A 26,874-nucleotide genomic window follows, 5' to 3' on the forward strand; every position below is an offset into this window, starting at 1 on the left:
CAGGACCCCCGACACCCGTCAGGACCCCCGACACCCGTCAGGACCCCCGACACCCGTCAGGACCCCAGACACCCGTCAGGACCCCCGACACCCGTACAGGACCCCCGACACCCGTCAGGACCCCCGACACCCGTCAGGACCCCCGACACCCCGTCAGGACCCCCGACACCCGTCAGGACCCCCGACACCCGTCAGGACCCCCGACACCCCGTCAGGGACCCCCGACACCCGTCAGGACCCCCGACACCCGTCAGGACCCCGACCAACCCCGTCAGGACCCCCGACACCCGTCAGGACACCCGACACCCGTCAGGACCCCCGACACCCGTCAGACCCCCCCCGACACCCGTCAGGACCCCCGACACCCGTCAGGACCCCCGACACCCGTCAGCACCCCCGACACCCGTCAGCACCCCCGACACCGTCAGCACCCCCGACACCCGTCAGCACCCCCGACACCCGTCAGCACCCCCGACACCCTCAGCACCCCCGACACCCGTCAGCACCCCCGACACCCGTCAGCACCCCCGACACCCGTCAGCACCCCCGACACCCGTCAGCACCCCCGACACCCGTCAGCACCCCCGACACCCGTCAGGACCCCCGACACCCGTCAGGACCCCCGACACCCGTCAGGACCCCCGACACCCGTCAGGACCCCCGACACCCGTCAGGACCCCCGACACCCGTCAGGACCCCCGACACCCGTCAGGACCCCCGACACCCGTCAGGACCCCCGACACCCGTCAGGACCCCCGACACCCGTCAGGACCCCCGACACCCGTCAGGACCCCCGACACCCGTCAGGACCCCCGACACGACCCCCGACACCCGTCAGGACCCCCGACACCCGTTAGAACCCCCAACACCCTTAAAGACCCTCAAGACACTTTAAGACCCTCAAGACCCCATGAGCCCCATTACACCCTTTAAACCCCCTTAAACCTTTCAAGACAATTTGGACCATTTGATCCTTTACGTTTACAGCATTTTTACCTTTTCCGACCTTTCCACCTTCAGACCTTTACCTTTTACATATTTACAACTAGACCATTTCGACCTTTCATTTGCAATAAACGACCGTTCATTTAGTACATCCTTCAATTTATTTGCCACATAAAATACACCACCCAAAACAAGTCCTGGCACAGGTCTACAATTTTGGATTACTCTATGTTGTTATCATTTTATTACTACCGTCAAAGGACAAGCTCAAAGCCATCCAAAACAAGTATGTTTCACTTCTGAGGTAAAAAATACATCAATCAAATGTTATGCATAACATTCAATCATGTAACACACTTGATAGGACAAATTTTCGAAATTACCAAATTGACGTTTCCATGGCAACTATTGTTTCTTTGGATCTCTCAATTATCATGCTATGCACGACATCTTTCTTGTTTGTCTGCCCATTTATGAGCAGGATATCTTAAAAAGTTATGGACAAATTCAGAATCATTGGAATCTCCCGCGATGAAGCTAACTCCAAGGGCCTCTCACTCACTCACCGCAGGCAGGTTGGTGGTCTTTCCGTCTTCTACTGAATCCTCTCTCGCCTTGCCCCCCCCCCCCCCCCCAGCTCTCTCTGGGCTCTGTTCCGCCAAGATCTGCCTGCAACCCTCTTATGGTTAAACTGCCAAAATCAAGACTCTCTGCTCACCTTCACTCCTTGATCTTTTCTACCCCCGCTAATTTCACCCCAATTCCACTTTTTTGAAATACCAACTTCTGTCCTGGAAGGCCTTGGTGTCCTTGTGTTTTATACTTCTCCCACCCCTCTCCCCCTTCCCACGCCTCCTCCCCCCAAGCCCTCTCCCTTCCACACATCTCCCTGCTCTCAAATGTTGTGTTTGTGTGCTTCCCCTTCTCTCCCCATCTTGTCTTCCGCTCCCTCTTTTTATATATTTTGTTTGGCTGGTTGATTTGTTTGTGAAGTAAAGGTTAGCTCTTTCACAAGCCTCGATTCAGTATACAAAAAAAAAAAGAAAAAAAAAAAAAGAACTTCGTGGACAGGTTGGGTATGTGACACGAACAAATTGATTCCATTTTCGTGAAGATCCAGACATGAGAATTTTTAGATTTTTCATGTGATTCTTCACCATTGAGAGATAAGCCCAAAAATGACAGAATGCATGACATCGCAAAGTTGTGGATGGTTTATGACAAAACTAGGTGGATGAGTTGTGCCGGTGACAAGAACAAGCCGGATAGGTTTTGGTTAAGATCCGGATGTAGATCCGGCCTACGAGTGGGATACAAAACGTAAACCGTTTAGCATGGCAGAGGTATGCACTCTACCGAGTGCCGTTCTCGTTATTTATGCTATTACCTCTTTTTTTGGTTAATGATAGTTATATCCAAAAACATTTAAAAACTACCATTTACCAGACATTTAAATAAAAGGAAAGAACATATTTTAGAGTCGGAAAATTTTCTTACCTTCGATACCTCTTCCGGAAGCGGACGAACCAGCCACAACTTCCAATGAACGTCGGCCATTTTTAGATGGTACGCACCGTTGTCGGAGGCAAACGTAATAAGCCGACATCACCAACCGCACCTTCAGCAGAATCCATTCGACGAACAAAATGTAATTTCACTTCTAAGGTAACACTTTTACGCTGCCTACAGCATGGTATGTTTCCTCATGCTCGATGCAAAGTAGTTCATGCACAGGGTAGGTGGCGGCGACGTATACGAGAAAGAACAGGTGCTGTGAATGACGCAAGTGTGGGTTGAGGCGACGCACATCAGGTGGTGGTATTAATAAAGTTGCGACATATTTGCAAAACGACGCAATAGGGAGTACGTAAATCGGGGTATTTACCCGACATTCTAAAACTTGCATCCAAATCAACGTTGCTTCTCCACTTCTACGGAAAACCCCAAGTTAGTGTCGTCTTTGGAGCAACTTTGCCTCACAATCAGCTATAACCTATATTACGCAGACCAATTTGGCGTCTAAGACTGGTCAACGGCTTGGTATTTTCTGCAGAGGCAAATCCATTGTAAACCATTCACAGCTCATTACAATGTACAAGACCTTCAACAGGTCATCGAGGCTTCCCGCTGTGGCCTAGTGTAGCTGCTTCCCATCTTGCTCGACTGAAGGTTAATTCCAAGGCTCTTCAAGTTATTGGAAACTCTCGGCATGAGGCCGAGTTCCAGGTGCTGCCTCTCACCCACCAGACAGGGTGGTGGCCTCACAGTTTACTGGAATCGTGCTCCACACCTGCACTCGCTTCCCTCTGTCGATCCACAGCGAGCATGCATTCCTCCCCAAACCCATACCTAGTTACCCTCCCCAAATACTTCATCCCACATTTCTCCCATTTGTTGAACCTACTCAGTTTCATTGTTGTCTTGTGCTCCCCCCTTCACTCCTTTAACTGCTGCCCATCACTACGTCTTGGTTTCTCCTCCAGCAATGCCTGAGCTTTTATACTCCTGTACTGTATCTACAACAAAGCTTAAACAAAAAAAAGGAAAAATAAAAGAATCATGCAAAGAAAAGGCTGGAGCTCTACTTTTGTACAAACTGTGAGTGGGAGAGAAGCAGGGTGTAGTTTGTTGCTGCTCTTCCTGTTGAGGTTGTTCCGGCTGCCAATGTCGAGGATGAAAAGTGAGGGAGCCCTGGTGTTTGCTGATGCTCCCGATGGAGTTTAGTATGAAGGCGGTGGGACGCTGAGGCCCAGGAGATGTGCGCGAAACCACCGCAATCCTCTCGATCAAGCCAGTGGAGGTCGAATCTAGACCTGGATCCTCCCCGGGATCAGAGTCTCCGAGATCCACAGATGAAAAGGGGTGTAAGCCATCATGAGAACTAGGAGAGGTGATGGCATCGAACTTGTCAGGTGGCACCTCGACCTGCAGCAAAAGACGACACTGGGGCTCAAGACGTGCAAGTACCTATACTTTGGTTATAAAAATTAACCATGATTTCAGTCATGAAACAAGTACAAGTATCAACAATGACAATTATGAACATGGCCAACTTCCATTACATTCTTCACATGACAAGACAGTCAAGAACTTTGTTTGTGGAAACGTGAACTCAAGATGGAACCAAGACTTGCATCCCGAGTAGCATTGTTGGAGCTCACATCAGGCATCATTGCGTAATTCCCATATACTGTATCTGTTCAGTTCATCAAATACTGTAATACCCAATGCAGTAGTGGGTGCCTGGTTCTTGACTCGCATCATTGGTCATGAGAATTTCAGTCACCCTACCATGGAAGACAAACGCTGTAAGTTTTAAACAAACTGAGCATTAGGGTAGCAAAGATTGCGTTTCAGCCATGTAATGCAAAATTTACACGTGTGTGTGCTATTCCAGAAAACTAAAATAGTTGGAAAGGACCGAGGACACTAATATTGAAGCAAATGCAGAGTTTGGATTGAGTTTTATTTTAATGTTTCGAGCCATAGTAGGGCTGACAGGGTGGCCTGGAGGTACGCGAACTCGTCTCTAATCCGACTCTCCCGGGTTTGAATCCTGACCCAGATGTAAACTGTCATCCCAGTGTTTCACAGGCACGGCGATTCATCAATGTCCCTCGAATAGATGTTAAACTGGGTGTCTCATATGCGAGCATTAGTTGGTGGACAGTAAAAATCCCACGGTGGCGAGTCACAGCAGGCAGCATGGCCAAATTCCAAATTTGTGCCATAACTACTCCGAGGAGAGGGATGGAAAACCACCCAGCACGACCCAGACCGAGAAACAACTTCGGCAGAACCAACACTCTGTATCAGATCATTATAGTACATCAGGTTACCATAATAACTCAGATTTGTTTAGGGATAAATTAGCATGTCAATCGTTTACTGTTACTATGTTAAGGATACTAGGATAGCATGTTAACTATGTCAAGCAAACCATACTACGATAGCGTGTTAACTATGTCAAGCATACCATACTAGGATAGCATGTTAACCATGTCATGTGCACCATATGAGGATAGCATGTTAACTATGTCAAGCGTATCATAAGAGGATAGCATGTTAACTATGTCAAGCGTATCATACTGGGATAGCATGTTAACCATGTCATGTGTACCATACGAGGATAGCATGTTAACCATACTAGGATAGCATGTTAACTATGTCAAGCATGTCATGAGGATAGCATGTTAACTATGTCAAGCGTATCATACACTGAACAGCAATAGAAACATCACTTCATAAAAATAATTCCTGAACATTTCCCATAGAAATATCAATGCATTTCGTTTAGATATCTCGTTATTTACATTAGTCTGTATCTAAATTTAATCCGAACTACCGACAGTGGTGCATGCGTGGATAAAAACAGGTCACCAAAACGCAGGCAAAAAAACGACCATGGTACAAAGTCGTGCATGATTCCCAGGAAATCAAAATGCACGTGCGTCTCCTTGTGACTTTCCCTATAAAAGGCACCCCAAAACGTGTGTTCATCATTCGTGTTTCGATGCCAGCGTCATGCCCAGACTTACGAGGATTCAGAGAGACCAGGCTATTGGAAGATTGCATGCAGGACAGACTGCACGAATGGTTGCCAATGCTTTCCATGTCAACGTGAGAACCATCTACAGGTTACAGGAACGATACCAGGCCACCAACAGCACCGATGACCGCCCACGCAGTGGCAGACAGAGGGTAACAACACCACGACAGGATCGCCAGATTGTGCGTCATCACATCCAAGATCGCTTTACCAGGGCTACAGAAACTGCAAGACAAACAGTTGGAACCCACCAGAGACACATTAGTGGTGATACAGTCCGTCGACGTTTGAAGAACAGGGATGTCCGTTGTCACAGGCCGTATCGTGGCCCCATTCTTACAGCTCGACACTGCCGTGACCGACTACAGTGGGCCACACAGCATCAAAATTGGCGTTAGCAGCAGTGGAGAACCGTCGTTTTCTCAGACGAAAGCCGATACTGTGTTTCCACGGCAGATGGCAGAGTGAGAGTTTGGCGTAGACGTGGGGAAAGCTACTCAGATGACTGTGTGATGGAAAGAGACTCGTGGGGTGGTCCAAACATCATGGTATGGGGCGATATTGCTCTCAATCACAAAGTCGGTCCTGTGGTGTTCCAGAATATTGGTCCAGGAAGAGGCAATGGTGTCACAGCTGCTCGCTACATCGATCAAGTCCTCAGACCTCACGTTGTGCCACATTTTGGACGTCACGGAAATCATGTCTTCCAGCACGACAACGCCCCACTGCCAGAGCAACAAGGGACTTCCTGCAACAGAATGGCATCCAAACCATGCACTGGCCTGCGCTCAGCCCCGATATAAACCCGATAGAGCACTTGTGGGACGAGGTTCAAGGAAGACTGAATGGCGTTCGACCAAGGCCGACAACTGCAGCTCAACTCAGTCAGGCGTTTCTCAGAGTGTGGGCCCAAGTGAAAAATGCCTTCATCAACCGATTAATCCACTCCATGTACAGACGATGTATGGCTGTCATCAACGCTCACGGGGGTCACACAAGATACTGACTTTGACCTCCCTTGTTCTCACCTGGTCTTGTGTTTTTCTTATTCAGAACATTTCACATTATTGTTTGAACTGTGGTGACCATACCTGTAATGTTTCATGTTGATCCTAAATCTCAATTCGTGTTGATCATGACTTGAAAATAAAGACTCCAAAATATTGATTCTGACTGACGTTTCTTTTGCTGTTCAGTATACAAGGATAGCATGTTAACTATGTCAAGCGTATCATACCAGGATAGCATGTTAACCATGTCATGTGTACCATATGAGGATAGCATGTTAACTATGTCAAGCATACCATACTAGGATAGCATGTTAACCATGTCAAGCGTATCATACTAGGATAGCATGTTAACTATGTCAAGCATACAATACTAGGATAGCATGTTAACTATGTCAAGGAAGTCCGATGTTTGCATCCTCTGATCAGTTTGTTAGTAATCCCTTTTCCCTACTTGTACCTCTTCAGATCACATCACCATCCACACACTTTCCCATCTTCAATTTTAACCCTTACCCTTTGTTACAATGTAATCTGTGGAGAGTTTTCACTCGGACTCATTTGGAGAAGGAGGTGAGGGAGGGGAGGAGGGGGGGAGGAGAGGGGAGGAGGGAAGGAGGGAAGAAGGAGGGAAGAAGGAGGGAAGAAGGGGGGGAGAAGGAGGTGAGAAGGAGGTGAGAAGGAGGTGAGAGAGGGGAGGAGGAGAGGGGAGAAAGAGGAAAGGGAGGGGAAGGTGGCGTGTAGGAGGAGAGGGGGGGAAGGAAGGTGAAATGGAGAAGGGGAGGGGAGGTGGAAAAGGAGAGGAGAGAATGGGAGGGGGAAAGGTGCAGAGAGGAGAGGAGCGATGGGGTGAGGAAGGGGAGAAGGATGATGGGGAGGGGGAGCAGGATGACAAAAGAGCGGGACAGCCGGAGCAGGGAGAGCAGCCACCTGCTTTTTACATTGACCACCTGCTTGCTGGACTCTTCCTCCACGATTATTGCCACGCCATTACTCCTTCCATTCCCACCCACATGCAACAGCTTGTAGCCTCCAACCAACCTTCTCGCCCTGTCTCCTCTCCATCTGGTCTCCTACACACATAACACTTCCAACCTCCTTTCTTTGCATTATCTCCACCACCTCAACCCCTCTTTTCCCCATTGATCCCACATTCAAACGACCCAACTGAACCTCGCTTCTGAACCGCTACCCACTAGGCAAAGCTAGTGTCATCTTGATTCATTTGAGATGCTCAGGTTATCAATCAACAGCACTGCCCAGGCTGATCTGCTGGACCTACAACCCCAGCCCGTTATTCTCACCCGAGCATACGCTCGCACACACACCAAGCTTACCCCCTGCCTGCTCCTCTCCCTCCCCAACCCTACCCTTGAGGCACTCATCCAGACATGCACCTCACCCCTCTACCCTCTCTCTCCTCCTCTCCTCTCCACTCCTCTACTCTTTTCTTCTCTCTTCTCTTCTCTTATCTTCTCTGACTACACCCACCCATACCCCTCCCCTTCCCACTCTCCTTAATATGATAAATTCACTCCTATTTAGAGTACAGGTAAATGCTTCTCACAAAATTCACTACATTCAAAAACCACAGTCGCGCGTTGTAATGAAACGATGAATTCCCACAGCGTCACGTCACGTTGCAATGAAACGATGAACTCCCACAGCGCCACGTCACGTTGCTATGAAACGATGAACTCCCACAGCGCCACGTTGCTATGAAAAAATGAATTCCCACATTGTCGCGTTTCTATGAAACGATTAACTTCCAGAGGGGCACGTTGCTATGAAACAATGAAGTCCCACAGCGACACGTTGCTATGAAACAATGAATTCCCACAGTGGCACGTTGCTATGAAACAATGAATTCCCACAGCGGCACGTTGCTATGAAACGATCAACTCCCACAGCGGCACGTTGCTATGAAACGATTAACTCCCACAGTGGCACGTTGCTATGAAACGATTAACTCCCACAGCGGCACGTTGCTATGAAACGATTAACTCCCACAGTGGCACGTTGCTATGAAACGATTAACTCCCACAGTGGCACGTTGCTATGAAACGATTAACTCCCACAGCGGCACGTTGCTATGAAACGATTAACTCCCACAGCGGCACGTTGCTATGAAACGATTAACTCCCACAGCGGCACGTTGCTATGAAACAATGAATTCCCACAGTGGCACGTTGCTATGAAACAATGAATTCCCACAGCGGCACGTTGCTATGAAACGATTAACTCCCACAGCGGCACGTTGCTATGAAACGATCAACTCCCACAGCGGCACGTTGCTATGAAACGATTAACTCCCACGGCGGCACGTTGCTATGAAACGATTAACTCCCACAGCGGCACGTTGCTATGAAACGATTAACTCCCACAGCGGCACGTTGCTATGAAACGATTAACTCCCACAGCGGCACGTTGCTATGAAACAATGAATTCCCACAGCTGCACGTTGCGATGAAACAATGAATTCCCACAGCGGCACGTTGCTATGAAACGATTAACTCCCACAGCAGCACGTTGCTATGAAACAATGAATTCCCACAGCGGCACGTTGCTATGAAACAATGAATTCCCACAGCGCCACGGTGCTATGAAACGATTAATTCCCACAGCGCCACGTTGCTATGAAACGCTGAATTCCCACAGCGCCACGTTGCTATGAAAAAATGAATTCCCACATTGTCGCGTTTCTATAAAACGATTAACTTCCACAGGGGCACGTTGCTATGAAACAATGAAGTCCCACAGCGATACGTTGCTATGAAACAATGAATTCCCAGTGGCACGTTGCTATGAAACAATTAATTCCCACAGTGGCACGTTGCTATGAAACGATCAACTCACACAGCGGCACGTTGCTATGAAATGATTAACTCCCACAGTGGCACGTTGCTATGAAACGATTAACTCCCACAGCGGCACGTTGCTATGAAACGATTAACTCCCACAGTGGCACGTTGCTATGAAACGATTAACTCCCACAGTGGCACGTTGCTATGAAACGATTAACTCCCACAGCGGCACGTTGCTACGAAACGATTAACTCCCACAGCGGCACGTTGCTATGAAACGATTAACTCCCACAGCGGCACGTTGCTATGAAACGATTAACTCCCACAGCGGCACGTTGCTATGAAACGATTAACTCCCACAGCGGCACGTTGCTATGAAACGATTAACTCCCACAGCGGCACGTTGCTATGAAACGATTAACTCCCACAGCGGCATGTTGCTATGAAACGATTAACTCCCACAGCGGCACGTTGCTATGAAACGATTAACTCCCACAGCGGCACTTTGCGACGAAACAATGAATTCCCACAGCTGCACGTTGCGATGAAACAATGAATTCCCACAGCGGCACGTTGCTATGAAACGATTAACTCCCACAGCAGCACGTTGCTATGAAACAATGAATTCCCACAGCGGCACATTGCTATGAAACAATGAATTCCCACAGCGCCACGTTGCTATGAAACGATTAATTCCCACAGCGCCACGTTGCTATGAAACGATGAATTCCCACAGTGTCACGTTGCTATGAAACGATGAATTCCCACAGTGGCACGTTGCTATGAAACAATGAATTCCCACAGCCGCACGTTGCTATGAAACAATGAATTCCCACAGCGGCACGTTGCTATGAAACAATGAATTCCCACAGCGCCACGTTGCTATGAAACGATGAATTCCCACAGTGTCACGTTGCTATGAAACGATGAATTCCCACAGTGTCAGGCTGCTAAGAAACGATGAATTCCCACAGCGTCACATTGCTATGAAACAATGAATTCCCACAGCGGCACGTTGCTATGAAACAATGAATTCCCACAGCGGCACGTTGCTATGAAACAATGAATTCCCACAGCGCCACGTTGCTATGAAACGATTAATTCCCACAGCGCCACGTTGCTATGAAACGATGAATTCCCACAGTGTCAGGTTGCTATGAAACGATGAATTCCCCCTGCGTCATGTTGCTATGAAACTATGAATTCCCACAGCGGCACGTTGCTATGAAACAATTAACTCCCACAGCGTCACGTTGCTATGAAACGATTAATTCCCACAGCGCCACGTTGCTATGAAACGATGAATTCCCACAGCGTCACGTTGCTATGAAACGATGAATTCCCACAGTGTCACGTTGCTATGAAACAATGAATTCCCACAGTGTCGCGTTGCTATGAAACAATGAATTCCCACAGTGTCACGTTGCTATGAAACGATTAACTTCCACAGCGGCACGTTGCAATGAAACGACGAATTCCCACAGTGTCGCGTTGCTATGAAACGATTAACTTCCACAGCGGCACATTGCGATGAAACGATGAATTCCCACAGTGTCACGTTGCTATGAAACGATGAATTCCCACAGCGTCACGTTGCTCTGAAACGATGAATTCCCACAGCGTCACGTTGCTATGAAACGATGAACTCCCACAGTGTCGCGTTGCTCTGAAACGAAGAATTCCCACAGCGTCACGTTGCTATGAAACAATGAAGTCCCACAGCGACACGTTGCTATGAAACAATGAATTCCCACAGTGGCACGTTGCTATGAAACAATGAATTCCCACAGCGGCACGTTGCTATGAAACGATCAACTCCCACAGCGGCACGTTGCTATGAAACGATTAACTCCCACAGTGGCACGTTGCTATGAAACGATTAACTCCCACAGCGGCACGTTGCTATGAAACGATTAACTCCCACAGTGTCACGTTGCTATGAAACAATGAATTCCCACAGTGTCGCGTTGCTATGAAACAATGAATTCCCACAGTGTCACGTTGCTATGAAACGATTAACTTCCACAGCGGCACGTTGCAATGAAACGACGAATTCCCACAGTGTCGCGTTGCTATGAAACGATTAACTTCCACAGCGGCACATTGCGATGAAACGATGAATTCCCACAGTGTCACGTTGCTATGAAACGATGAATTCCCACAGCGTCACGTTGCTCTGAAACGATGAATTCCCACAGCGTCACGTTGCTATGAAACGATGAACTCCCACAGTGTCGCGTTGCTCTGAAACGAAGAATTCCCACAGCGTCACGTTGCTATGAAACAATGAAGTCCCACAGCGACACGTTGCTATGAAACAATGAATTCCCACAGTGGCACGTTGCTATGAAACAATGAATTCCCACAGCGGCACGTTGCTATGAAACGATCAACTCCCACAGCGGCACGTTGCTATGAAACGATTAACTCCCACAGTGGCACGTTGCTATGAAACGATTAACTCCCACAGCGGCACGTTGCTATGAAACGATTAACTCCCACAGTGGCACGTTGCTATGAAACGATTAACTCCCACAGTGGCACGTTGCTATGAAACGATTAACTCCCACAGCGGCACGTTGCTATGAAACGATTAACTCCCACAGCGGCACGTTGCTATGAAACGATTAACTCCCACAGCGGCACGTTGCTATGAAACAATGAATTCCCACAGTGGCACGTTGCTATGAAACAATGAATTCCCACAGCGGCACGTTGCTATGAAACGATTAACTCCCACAGCGGCACGTTGCTATGAAACGATCAACTCCCACAACGGCACGTTGCTATGAAACGATTAACTCCCACGGCGGCACGTTGCTATGAAACGATGAACTCCCACAGCGGCACGTTGCTATGAAACGATTAACTCCCACAGCGGCACGTTGCTATGAAACGATTAACTCCCACAGCGGCACGTTGCTATGAAACAATGAATTCCCACAGCCGCACGTTGCGATGAAACAATGAATTCCCACAGCGGCACGTTGCTATGAAACGATTAACTCCCACAGCAGCACGTTGCTATGAAACAATGAATTCCCACAGCGGCACGTTGCTATGAAACAATGAGTTCCCACAGCGCCACGTTGCTATGAAACGATTAATTCCCACAGCGCCACGTTGCTATGAAACGCTGAATTCCCACAGCGCCACGTTGCTATGAAAAAATGAATTCCCACATTGTTGCGTTTCTATAAAACGATTAACTTCCACAGGGGCACGTTGCTATGAAACAATGAAGTCCCACCGCGATACGTTGCTATGAAACAATGAATTCCCAGTGGCACGTTGCTATGAAACAATGAATTCCCACAGTGGCACGTTGCTATGAAACGATCAACTCACACAGCGGCACGTTGCTATGAAATGATTAACTCCCACAGTGGCACGTTGCTATGAAACGATTAACTCCCACAGCGGCACGTTGCTATGAAACGATTAACTCCCACAGTGGCACGTTGCTATGAAACGATTAACTCCCACAGTGGCACGTTGCTATGAAACGATTAACTCCCACAGCGGCACGTTGCTACGAAACGATTAACTCCCACAGCGGCACGTTGCTATGAAACGATTCACTCCCACAGCGGCACGTTGCTATGAAACGATTAACTCCCACAGCGGCACGTTGCTATGAAACGATTAACTCCCACAGCGGCACGTTGCTATGAAACGATTAACTCCCACAGCGGCACGTTGCTATGAAACGATTAACTCCCACAGCGGCATGTTGCTATGAAACGATTAACTCCCACAGCGGCACGTTGCTATGAAACGATTAACTCCCACAGCGGCACTTTGCGACGAAACAATGAATTCCCACAGCTGCACGTTGCGATGAAACAATGAATTCCCACAGCGGCACGTTGCTATGAAACGATTAACTCCCACAGCAGCACGTTGCTATGAAACAATGAATTCCCACAGCGGCACATTGCTATTAAACAATGAATTCCCACAGCGCCACGTTGCTATGAAACGATTAATTCCCACAGCGCCACGTTGCTATGAAACGATGAATTCCCACAGTGTCACGTTGCTATGAAACGATGAATTCCCACAGCGGCACGTTGCTATGAAACAATGAATTCCCACAGCCGCACGTTGCTATGAAACAATGAATTCCCACAGCGGCACGTTGCTATGAAACAATGAATTCCCACAGCGCCACGTTGCTATGAAACGATGAATTCCCACAGTGTCACGTTGCTATGAAACGATGAATTCCCACAGTGTCAGGCTGCTAAGAAACGATGAATTCCCACAGCGTCACATTGCTATGAAACAATGAATTCCCACAGCGGCACGTTGCTATGAAACAATGAATTCCCACAGCGGCACGTTGCTATGAAACAATGAATTCCCACAGTGCCACGTTGCTATGAAACGATTAATTCCCACAGCGCCACGTTGCTATGAAACGATGAATTCCCACAGTGTCAGGTTGCTATGAAACGATGAATTCCCCCTGCGTCACGTTGCTATGAAACTATGAATTCCCACAGCGGCACGTTGCTATGAAACAATTAACTCCCACAGCGTCACGTTGCTATGAAACGATTAATTCCCACAGCGCCACGTTGCTATGAAACGATGAATTCCCACAGCGTCACGTTGCTATGAAACGATGAATTCCCACAGTGTCACGTTGCTATGAAACAATGAATTCCCACAGTGTCGCGTTGCTATGAAACAATGAATTCCCACAGTGTCACGTTGCTATGAAACGATTAACTTCCACAGCGGCACATTGCGATGAAACGATGAATTCCCACAGTGTCACGTTGCTATGAAACGATGAATTCCCACAGCGTCACGTTGCTCTGAAACGATGAATTCCCACAGCGTCACGTTGCTATGAAACGATGAACTCCCACAGTGTCGCGTTGCTCTGAAACGAAGAATTCCCACAGCGTCACGTTGCTATGAAACGATGAACTCCCACAGTGTCGCGTTGTTATGAAACGAAGAATTCCCACAGTGTCGCGTTGCTATGAAATGCTCAACTTCCACAGCGGCACATTGAAATGAAACGATGAATTCCCACAGCGCCACGTTGCTATGAAACGATGAACTCCCACAGTGTCGCGTTGCTATGAAACGATTAACTTCCACAGTGGCACGTTGCTGTGAAACGATGAACTCCCACAGTGTCGCGTTGCTATGAAACGATTAACTTCCAAAGCGTCACGTTGCTATGAAACGATGAACTCCCACAGCGTCACGTTGCTGTGAAACGATGAACTCCCACAGTGTCGCGTTGCTATGAAACGACGAATTCCCATAACGTCAGGTTGCTATGAAACGATGAACTCCCACAGCGCCACGTTGCTATGAAACGATGAACTCCCACAGTGTCACGTTGCTATGAAACGATGAATTCCCACAGGGTCACGTTGTAATGAAACGATGAATTCCCACAGCGTCACATTGCGATGAAACGACGAACTCCCACAGCGTCACATTGCTATGAAACGACGAACTCCCACAGCATCACGTTGCTATGAAACGATGAACTCCCACAGCGTCACGTTGCTATGAAACGATGAACACCCAAAGCGTCATGTTGCTGTGAAACGATGAACTCCCACAGCGTCACGTTGCTATGAAACGATGAATTCCCACAGCGTCACGTTGATATGAAACGATGAACTCCCACAGCGTCACGTTGCTATGCAACGATGAACTCCCACAGTTTCACGTTGCGATGCAACGGTGAACTCCCACAGTGTCGCGTTGCTATGAAACGACGAACTCCCACAGCGTCACGTTGCTATGAAACGATGAACTCCCATAGCGCCACGTTGCTATGAAACGATTAACTTCCACAGTGGCACGTTGCTATGAAACGATGAATTCCCACAGCGTCACGTTGCTATGAAACAATGAATTCCCACAGCGGCACGTTGCTATAAAACAATGAATTCCCACAGCGGCACGTCGCTATGAAACGATTAACTCCCACAGCGGCACGTTGCTATGAAACAATGAATTCCCACAGCGGCACGTTGCTATGAAACGATGAATTCCCACCGTCACGTTGCTATGAAACAATGAATTCCCACAGCTGCACATTGCTATGAAACAATGAATTCCCACAGCTGCACATTGCTATGAAACAATGAAGTCCCACAGCGACACATTGCTATGAAACAATGAATTCCCAGAGCGGCACGTTGCTATGAAACAATGAATTCCCACAGCGGCACGTTGCTATGAAACAATGAATTCCCACAGCGGCACGTTGCTATGAAACGATTAACTCCCACAGCGGCACGTTGCTATGAAACAAGGAATTCCCACAGCGTCACGTTGCTATGAAACAATGAAGTCCCACAGTGACACGTTGCTATGAAACAATGAATTCCCACAGTGGCACGTTGCTATGAAACAATGAATTCCCACAGCGGCACGTTGCTATGAAACGATGAATTCCCACAGTCACGTTGCTATGAAACAATGAATTCCCACAGCTGCACGTTGCTATGAAACAATAAATTCCCACAGCGGCACGTTGCTATGAAACGATGAATTCCCACAGTGTCACGTTGCTATGAAACAATGAATTCCCACAGCTGCACGTTGCTATGAAACAATGAATTCCCACAGCTGCACATTGCTATGAAACAATGAATTCCCACAGCACCACTTTGCGATGAAACGATTCATTCCCACAGTCACATTGCTATGAAACGATGAATTCCCACAGCGTCACGTTGCTATGAAACGATGAATTCCCACAGCTGCACATTGCTATGAAACGATGAATTCCCAGTGTCACGTTGCTATGAAACGATGAATTCCCACAGCTGCACATTGCTATGAAACGATGAATTCCCACAGTGTCACGTTGCGATGAAACGATGAATTCCCACAGCGTCACATTGCTATGAAACGAAGAACTCCCACAGCGTCACGTTGCTATGAAACAATGAACTCCCACAGCGTCACGTTGCTATGAAACGATTAACTCCCACAGCGTCACGTTGCTATGAAACGATGAACTCCCACAGCGTCACGTTGCTAAGAAACGATGAACTCCCACAGCGTCACGTTGCTATGAAACGATGAACTCCCACAGCGTCACGTTGCTATGAAACAATGAATTCCCACAGCGTCACATTGCTATGAAACGATGAACTCCCACAGCGTCACGTTGCTATGAAACGATGAATTCCCACAGCGTCACGTTGCTATTAAACGATGAATTCCCACAGCGTCACATTGCAATGAAACGATGAATTCCCACAGCGTCACGTTGCTATGAAACGATGAATTCCCACAGCGTCACATTGCGATGAAACGATGAATTCCCACAGCAGCACGTTGCTATGAAACGATGAACTCCCACAGTGTCACGTTGCTATGAAACGACGAATTCCCACAGCGGCACGTTGCTATGAAACGATGAAATCCCACAGTGTCACGTTGCTATGAAACGATGAATTCCCACAGTGTCACATTGCTATGAAACGATGAACTCCCACAGCGTCACGTTGCTATGAAACGATGAACTCCCACAGTGTCACATTGCTATGAAACGATGAACTCACACAGCGGCACGTTGCTATGAAACGATTAACTCCCAAAGTGGCACGTTGCTATGAAACGATGAATTCCCACAGCGTCACGTTGCTATGAAACGATGAACTCCCACAGTGTCATGTTGCTATGAAACAATGAATTCCCACAGTCACATTGCTATGAAACGATGAATTCCCACAGCAGCACGTTGCTATGAAACGATGAACTCGCACAGCGGCACGTTGCTATGAAACGATGAATTCCCACAGCGGCACGTTGCTATGAAACGATGAACTCCCACAGTGTCACGTTGCTATGAAACGATGAATTCCCACAGTCACATTGCTATGAAACAATGAATTCCCACAGCGTCACATTGCTATGAAACGATGAATTCCCACAGCGGCACGTTGCTATGAAACGATGAACTCCCACAGTGTCACGTTGCTATGAAACAATGAATTCCCACAGCGTCACATTGCTATGAAACGATGAATTCCCACAGTCACGTTGCTATGAAACAATGAATTCCCACAGCGTCACATTGCTATGAAACGATGAATTCCCACAGTCACATTGCTATGAAACAATGAATTCCCACAGCGTCACATTGCTATGAAACGATGAATTCCCACAGCGGCACGTTGCTATGAAACGATGAATTCCCACAGTGTCACGTTGCTGTGAAACGATGAACTCCCACAGTGTCACGTTGCTATGAAACAATGAATTCCCACAGTGTCACGTTGCTATGAAACGATGAACACCCACAGCGTCACGTTGCTATGAAACGATGAACTCCCACAGCGTCACATTGCTATGAAACGATGAACTCCCACAGCAGCACGTTGCTATGAAACGATGAACTCCCACAGTGTCACGTTGCTATGAAACGATGAATTCCCACAGCGGCACGTTGCTATGAAACGATGAACTCGCACAGCGGCACGTTGCTATGAAACGATGAACTCCCAGTGTCACGTTGCTATGAAACAATGAATTCCCAGTGTCACATTGCTATGAAACGATGAATTCCCACAGCAGCACGTTGCTATGAAACGATGAACTCACACAGTGTCACGTTGCTATGAAACGATGAACTCCCACAGTGTCACGTTGCTATGAAACGATGAATTCCCACAGTGTCACGTTGCTATGAAACGATGAACTCCCACAGTGTCACGTTGCTATGAAACGATGAACTCCCACAGTGTCACGTTGCTATGAAACGATGAATTCCCACAGCAGCACGTTGCTATGAAACGATGAATTCCCACAGCGGCACGTTGCTATGAAACGATGAACTCCCACAGTCACGTTGCTATGAAACGATGACTTCCCACAGCGTCACGTTGCTATGAAACGATGAACTCCCACAGTGTCACGTTGCTATGAAACGATGAACTCCCACAGCGGCGCATTGTAATGAAAAAAACTCTGAGGAAAAACTCTGACTAAAGGCAGCGTAACTCTGAGATTCGGATAAATATGGCGGCGCCCACCACCATTTCTTTATTGAATAATGCAAATGTCCGAAAAAAGAAAAGAAAAAAAGAGAGTCAGAGCGAGTCAAAAAGTTTCAGAATCATTGGAATCTCCCGCAATGAAGCCGATTGTGAGGGCCTTTCACTCACTCCCCGCTGGCAGGTTGGTCTTTCTGACTTCTACCGACTCCTCTCCGGCCTTGCTCCCCAAGCTCCATCTGTGCTCTGTCCCCCAAATATTCCTTCAGGACGCACAAGATCTGCCTGCAAGTCTCTTCTGGTGAATTGCCAAAATCAAGACTCTCTGCTCACTTTCACTCCTTCATTCCTCTTTTCTCCCACATCTGGAACAAACTCCCTCACTCCCATCAATACCACTCCTCCCTCCAGGTCTTTAAAACAGCTGTTCACAATCATCTCTTATGATGTCATAAATGCTCCACCCAAAACCTTGATCTTTTCTACCCCCGTTCATTTCACCCCAGATGCACTTTTTGGAAATACTAACTTCTTTCCTGAAAGTCCAATCAGTGTCCACGTGTTTAAAACCTATAACCGCCCGCCCCCTCCCCACCCCCCCCCCCTCCCAAGCCCTCTCCCTCCCACAGATCTCCCGATGTCCTTGTTCTCTACTGTTGTACTTGTGTGCTTCCCTCCCTCTCCCCATCTTGTCTCCCGCTCCCTTTATTATATGTTTTGTGTGTCGGTTTTTTTTTTGTGTGATTAATGTTAGCTCTAACACGAGCCTCGATCTTGTATAAAAAATAATAATAATAACAAGCGTTACGCCTAGGTCCCCCGTCGGGGAAGTGATGCGAGTTGACAAAGTGGAAGACGCAGAAAACATGCTATGATATGATATTTCGCTCACAAGGTTCAGACATACATGGAGGCGGCCATCTTGGATTTTGACGTGGCGACCCAATTTTCAATAGCGTTCTTCCTTATGCCTAGATACACCCACACACCAGATTAGAAGTTGGTACTTCGCTTATTTTTTCAAGATATTCCGCTCACAAGGTTCAGACATACATGGCGGCGGCCACCTTGAATTTTGACGTGGCGACCCAATTTTCAATAGCGTTCTTCCTTATGCCTAGATACACCCACACACCAGATTAGAAGTTGGTACTTCGCTTATTTTTCAAGATATTCCGCTCACAAGGTTCAGACATACACGGCATCAGACATACATGGTGGCGGCCATCTTGGATTTTGACGTGGGTTGCACCCACACACCAAATTTGAATGCGGTCCTTCGCTTACGCACGCACGGACGGACGGAGGGGAAAACCATAGTCCCCCTTTCGCTCCGCGGTGCGACGGGGGACAATAAAAAACAACCGTTGAAAAGACTGTTCTCGTGTCCTTTTTCTCAAAACTGTGCGAGATAAGGTGTTATGGTGTTCGACGAACTCTCAAGATAGTCTCGCTCCGAATGGGGTTGTTTGACTATTGCAACGCCCGTGTGTGCCGTTGATGGTTATCTCCATATGCAGGTTTCAGAAGGTGGAATGGGGCTCTCCCAGGTCTCAAAGTATCCACCTTTGACGTGTGTGTACATGTATTTACCTGTATAAGTTGTTGGCTGCTATCTCCAAATGTGGGTGGGTTTCAGGAGATGGAATGGAGACCTACCAGGTGTCAAAGTATTCACCTCCGTTAGTGTGTGTTCATGTGCAACTGCATGCATGTATGTGTGTGCATGCAATTTGCTGTTGTCAGCTGCTATCTCCACACATGGGTGGGTTTCAGGTGATGGGGCGGAGACCCACCAAGTCTCAAAAGCATCCACCTCTGTTAGAGTGCGAGTGTGTGGTTCTTCACATTAATTTTTTGCTCTCAACCGCTTGTCTGATTGATGCGAAACTTCAAACATAGAAGGGACTCCCCATAGAGAATATTTTATTGATAAATCTGATGTCAAAGGTCACAAGGCATGGCAGCCCTATTGGATTAAAAGGGGGGGGGGGGGGGGGGGAGGAAATTGTACATCTTCCCCAAACCGGGCGAAAAAAAAAAAAAAATTGGCATATATCAACTCCCCTTGGGGTATGTAGGGTGTTATCAATGGTGTCATCAGTGATGTGGCATTCCAGCTGTAACTGGTTGAATGAAAATCCTTATCTGAAAAATCTGAAACTTCACAATCTGATCTGTGACCCGACGTGAGGGAGTAATTAAATTTATGACATCATCGGTCATGTCGTCTGTCAGCCATATCAGATTGGAAATAAAAACGTTAAAAATAAATCTTCTCCAGAATCGCTTAACAGATCGATGCCAAACCTCGTACATATGACTTGCCATGGGGAATATACTTTTAAAACATTTTCATATTCATCTTCATTGACACAATTTAGCCTTCATGTGCACAAAAGTGGTCATTAAATATCCTAATAATCAAATATATGGATAATGGGAATGTATGTTACATAATAGGGTGCATGAATGATACAGGTATACGGGCCATAATAGTGCCGTGTTCACTGTTCAGTTACCGATGGTATTTTTGTTCAAAAGAGCATGCATGACGATGATGTGCTTTACCGAGTGCCGTTCTAGTTTGATACTTGCGAAAATCGAAGATTTTTCAAGTACTGCATATTGGTTGGTCTTGTGCGTTAGTCTGTCTGTCTGTCTGTCTGTCTGTCGTTTGTTACTTGGCAAAAAAAAAAATTTTTTTTTGCAAGTAGGCTTATCACTCCGGTTTGTGTGTTTGCTTGTCTGTCCGCTCACTTATACTTGCCTGCAGGTCACAATTTTAAACCGATATTCACGAAACTTCATCAAATGGTAGAGTTTGTGGTCCGACAAAATCCTATATATTTTCCAAAATCCTATCCTATATATTTTTGAGATCAAAAGGTCAACATAGGCCAACGGTCAACCACTTTTTCCAATTTCTAAAATCCTCAATTTTAACCCGATTGACTTGAAATTTGAATAGGATTTTCATATCGGCGAACGAATTCAACCACCAACTATTTTTGAGATCAACATAGGTCATAAGGTCAACATAGGCCAAAGGTCAACCACTCTTTTTGAATTTCTAAAATCCTCAATTTTTATTCGATTGACTTGAAATTTGAATAGGATTTTCATTTCAGCTAACTGAATTCAACCACCAACTATTTTTGAGATTAGCATAGGCCAAAAGGTCAACATAGGCCAAAGGTCAAAACAACTCCAGATTTCTAAAATCCTTAATTTTCATCTGATTCACTTGAAATTTGAATGGGATTTACATATCAGTCAACTGAATTCAACCAACAACTATTTTTGAGATCAACATAGGCCAAAGGGTCAACAACAATTTCACATTTCTAAAATCCTCAATTTTCATCTGATTGACTTGAAATTTGAATGGGATTTACATATCAGCAAACTGAATTCAACCACCAACTATTTTTGAGATCACCATAGGCCAAAAGAGCAACATAGGCCAAAGGTCAACAACAAAGGTCTACTCTGGACATGCTGCTTCTGCTGTCTCAACAATGGATGGAGGTCCTCAATGCCAAACAGGAAATCAGAGCTGTCTCCATTGACATATCACGTGCCTTCGATACGGTCTGACACCCAGCTCTGCTCACCAACCTCTCCTCCTATAGTATCCATGGAAATCTCCACGCATGGCTTGCGGACTTCCTCTCTGGTCGTAGTCAACGTGTGGCCCTGAATGGATTTCTCTCATCTCCCCTTCCTGTTCAGGCTGGAGTTCCCCAAGGAAGTGTGCTGGGCCCTGTGCTTTTTCTGGTCTTTATCAATGATCTCTCCGACTCTCTCGAAAATCCTCTATCTTTTGGTGATGACTCCACTCTCTGCCGCTCCATTCCTCTTCCCTCAGATCGGCAGTCTGCAGCCTCCTCACTCTCTGAAGACCTGGACAAAATCACAGACTGGTCAAACAAGTGGAACATGTCTTTCAATCCTGACAAATCTCACACTCTTACTATGTCTCTCCGAAAAGACCGACAGGACAACCCTCCCATCTACTTTCTCAACAATCCTCTCCAAGAAGTTCTGTCGCTCAAGCTTTTGGGTCTCACTATCTGCCATGATCTTTCTTGGGAAAACCACATTTCCAAGCTGGCCTCCAAAGCCAGTCGCCGACTGGGCATCCTCCGTCGTGCGAAGTCCTTCCTCGGCACACCTGAGCTCCTCACCACATACAAGGCTTTCATCCGCAGCTCAATGGAATACTGTTCTCCCCTATGGGCTGGTGCTCCTGCCTCACACCTGGCTCGGCTTCACGCTGTTGAATCCAAAGCTTTCAAAATCATTGGAATCTCCCACGATGAAGCTATCTCTGAGGGCCTTTCACTCACTCACCGCAGGCAGGTAGGTGGTCTTTCTGTCTTCTACCGACTCCTCTCCGGCCTTGCTCCCCCAGCTCTCTCTGTGCTCTGTCCCCCAAATATTCCTACAGGTCGCACAAGATCTGCCAGCAACCCTCTGATGGTTAAACTGCCGAAATCTCAGCTCTCTGCTCACCTTCACTCTTTCATTCCTCTTTTCTCCCGCCTCTGGAACAAACTCCCACACTCCCTTCAATCCCTCTCCTCCCTCCAGGTCTTTAAAACAGCTGTTCACCACCATCTCCACCACCACCACCACAATCTCACCACCACCACAATGTGGACCTCCATCTTCCCCCATCCAAAACCTTGATCTTTTCTACCCCCACTAATTCACCCCAGATCCACCTTGTTTGAAATTCCAACTTCTTTCCTGGAAATCCTGGCAGTGTCCATATGTTTATACCTCTCCCACCCCCCTCACATGCCTCCCCCCCAAAGCCCTCTCCCTCCCACAGATCTCTCGATGTCTCCATGTCTCTCGGTCCCTGCTCTCAAATGTTGTGTTTGTGTCTTTCCCCCTCTCTCCCCATCTTGTCTACCGCTCCCGATGTTATTTGTTTTATGTGTCTGTTTGTCTTTCTGTGTGATTAATGTTCGCTCTTTCACGAGCCTCGATCTTGTATACAAAAAAAAAATTAAAAAAAATTAAAATAAAAAAAAATAAATAAATAAAAAACTGCCTCACCACAACATTCCGTGTACCATGTACGGGAGGAAGGGTAAGCCAACTGAAGACGAGATGGGATAAATCTGTGCATGAGAGAGAGCAGTTTGCTTTGGAAGAATTCTCAGGATGAGTTGATGTCAGAGGCAGTAGAGATGGGAGATGGGAGATCTTGAAGGCCTTGAGTGGACAAAAGGGGGTGGAAAAGATAATGGTTTTGGATTGGGGATGATCTGAGATGGTGGCGAACATCTGTTTTGATGCCCTGGAGGAGACAATGAGATTGAAGAGAATGTGGAAGTTGCTTCCACAGGTGGGGGAAAAAAAAGAGGATCGAATGAATCGAGGTGAGCAGTGATCCTGGATATAGGTCGTTTCACCAGAAAGGGTGTTGAAGGTGTAATGTGTGAGCCCTGCAAGAAACCTGCGTGACGGTTGGGGGTGGAAGGGGGAGGGATAGGGGGAGGGGGGGAAGGACAAAGGACGGAAAGAGCAGAGGGTGATAGACCTTAAAGGAGGCAGTCGAAGACGGAGAGACCTGATGGTCGATGGGAAAATGACAGGCCCATAGACTCGGCTTCATTGAGGGAAATGACCTTGAAGGCCTTGGTTTGCACGGCATCAAGTTGAGCAAGATGTGAGGCACGGGGCAGAGGCGAGAGCAGTTCTTTGTCAAGCTGCGGATTGAGGCCTTGGCCTTGGAGGCCAACTTAGAAATATGGTTTACCCAAGAAAGATCATGGCTGATAGCAAGACACAGGAGTTTAAGAGCCTGAACTTCTTCAAGCTGATTGGTGAGAAAAGGAAAATAAGGTCTGGAGTGTGATTAAATTATTTTTATTTTTTTTCCATGTGGAATGTTGGTTTATTTAATTTAGTCTTTTGAAGTTGCTTCATATATGGCTGGATGAGATCATAGGGAAAGGATTGTGCAGATGTTTGTGAATGTAGATTAATTAGACAAGGTGTTCACATTAATGAATCTCATCCTATTGGTTTTTTTTTATTTATTCATTCATTCATTCATTCATTCGCTGTCGTCATGTCTAGTTTCCATGTGGGATTCACCATGTGTCTTGTGGTTTTAGACATTTGGTATTTCTGAATAGCACGCAGTCTCCTCATTCCGCATCCTGCTACGCTGAGGTAAAACTTTTGGTGCCTTGGTAATCCGTGGAGGATCTAAATTAGGTGAATTACCTGGATTAATGATCGGTGTGGTGTCAGACCGAGTCTGTTGCTATGACGTGGTGCGAACTGCTCGGCATCGCCCTGTTAATTTGGCTATCCGCAAAGCGGTGAGGTGAAGGCCTGTAAGCACGACAATAAAATTAGTCAAAAACTTCCTGGATGTATGTCCTCAATTGCCATATGCCTGCCACATGCCATACTTGAGGATGTGATGTGTACCCATGTGCATCCATTTGGGTTTCCTTGGAGCATAATAAAGTTGCCATTTGTTTAACCAACCAGAAAGACCATCAATGTCTCATCATACGTATCTCCACTGATTTATTTATTTTTACGTACCATACTCTTGACAGAGCGTTGGTGCCGTCGAAGCAGTTGCTTGCCAAGGGTTATACGGGCTGGTTTGTCATTGCCTTCCCAGCGTTGTCTGTCCGTGCTCCATTGTTTCAAATGCTGAGCATCAAGCAAGGAAGCAGCACAGACCATTTTAACGTCTGCGGAATGACTCGGGAGTTTGAGCCACTGACCTCCCAGACTCAGACTGAATGCTCTAACCATGACACCACCGAGTCTTGTTATAAATGAATGAATGATCGTTTTAAGGCCATTTTCCCCACTAGGCGGGGGTTAGCCTTGCGGGCCCCATGACAAGCATGGTTCCATGTTTGAGGCAATGTTTTTATGGCCGGATGCCCTTCCTGACGCCAACCCTTGGTCGCCTCTTACGATGCGCAGGGATACGGTGTACCTATTCTAAACCGGGGTACACACCGGGATCATTCATCCCAGCAAGCTGGTACTCAATTTGCCGACCTCGGAAGGACGACAGGCTGAGTCAACCCCCCTGGTGTTAATTCAGCGATCGACCGGGATTCGAACTCAGGATCCCAGGATCCCAAGCCGGCACGCTAACCGCTAAGGCAACACCAGGCTAGTCAGTAGTCTGGTTATATATACAAATAAATAATCTCCTTCAACGTTCTCCAGCCTGGGTTTGAATCCCCACCGAGCTATAATCCATCATGCCCGTTTCATGGGCACGGTCGGTGGTTCATCAATTCGGGCGCCGTCCCTCGGATGGACGTTAAACCGGGCATCACGTCAGGCGGGATCAGTTGGCGAACGTCAGAGATCCCACGGTGCCCTCCGTAAAGGTTATGGGAGCCATGAACAAATTCCAAATTCCAGCCTCAACTACTGCTGGGAAGGCAATGGCAAACCACCCAGTGTAACCCCCCGCCAAGAAACTGCTTTGGCAGCACCAACTCTCTGCAACAGACAAACACCAAACACACACCAATGAGTGTCACCAGACTTTCAATGGCATGCGGAAGGTCGTTTTATGTAGACCGTGGATTTTGTGCTCCTCGTTTTACCCAAAGCCTCAAGATCTTTGTTTTGGAGCTCGAGGAATTGCCAGCATTCCCAAATGCATTTAACCGACACAAACAGCCGGGAAGGGAAAAGGGGGATTAGTCAATGGCACACAGGTAGCCATGGGATGCGGCACCTTTTGAAATAGGAAATAAAACTCGGAGTTGCCCGAACCACTCAACTCCCCATTCCTCTCGGCAGCCGGATGTCCGAACATCACCGTGTCGCTGTCATGGAGCTCGACGCACTTCCCCGGCGGGATCGTCTGCTCGTTCACGTACGTACCTGCACACGTGCGAAAACACACCGCCTGGGTCAGTACGACTCGTCCTCACCGCGGAAACTCACCATTGTCGTGCAGATCGCAGGATGCTCACCTTTGCCAGAGCAGTCGGTGATGAAGACCTTCCAGGCCAGTCCGCCGAAGCGCTCCGCGGACAGCTCGGCGTGCAGACGCGACACGACGCCCGGTCGATCGGTCGACGCCAAGCACAGGTCCGTGTCCGCGGGGTCGCATCCCACTCGGAAACGGCACGACCGGCCGGTAGGACGAAAGGTGTAGAGATCGCGGGCGCCAGGTGTGCTGGCCGGAGCTCCAATCCGGAGCAGCTGGAAGCAAAAGCAACGCTCGGACTCCGGGAACATGCCGCAGGGAAGCAGCGACCGGTCAAGCACGACATGTGCGAGAACACCAGTAGGGGGAGAAAATAAGCGGGACGTGAGAGTCACGTGGAACTTCCCGGGAACTGTCGTGATTGGCTGCTTTTCGCGAGAGGTCTGTCGTGATTGGCTACTCTGAGACGAGAGCGTCGATGTTCGCGCTTATTGGTTAACTGTGGTGGAAGCTTCTAATAGTAAAAGAAAAAAAACTGAAAGAAGGGGGGGGGAGGTGCTGCCCCTGGCCCTGGCCCTTTCAATTGCTAATTCACATCTGCTAATCTGACGTAGCGGACGGTTGGCAAATC

At 47.5% G+C, this 26,874-nt stretch overlaps 1 protein-coding gene across 2 annotated transcripts in view; it reads right to left on the minus strand.

Moving 5' to 3' along the window:
* Window positions 1-26,653, minus strand: part of TCF19 (transcription factor 19) — a 51,443-nt gene extending 24,790 nt beyond the window's left edge. The window contains exons 1-3 of one of the 2 annotated variants that reach the window (XM_068109694.2): window positions 26,287-26,653; window positions 26,046-26,194; window positions 3,531-3,870 (exon numbers count right to left, since the gene is read on the minus strand). In XM_068109694.2, coding sequence (XP_067965795.1) covers window positions 3,531-3,870; window positions 26,046-26,194; window positions 26,287-26,554 — 757 coding nt within the window. In that variant the 5' untranslated portion in view covers window positions 26,555-26,653. The remainder of the gene's footprint in view (window positions 1-3,530; window positions 3,871-26,045; window positions 26,195-26,286) is intronic. The other variant, XM_068109695.2, reaches the window with a different exon arrangement.
* Between the last annotated feature and the right edge of the window lie 221 nt (window positions 26,654-26,874).

This window comes from Myxine glutinosa, chromosome 3, assembly GCF_964187855.1.
Source record: "Myxine glutinosa chromosome 3, kmMyxGlut1.1, whole genome shotgun sequence".
NCBI lineage: Eukaryota > Metazoa > Chordata > Myxini > Myxiniformes > Myxinidae > Myxine > Myxine glutinosa.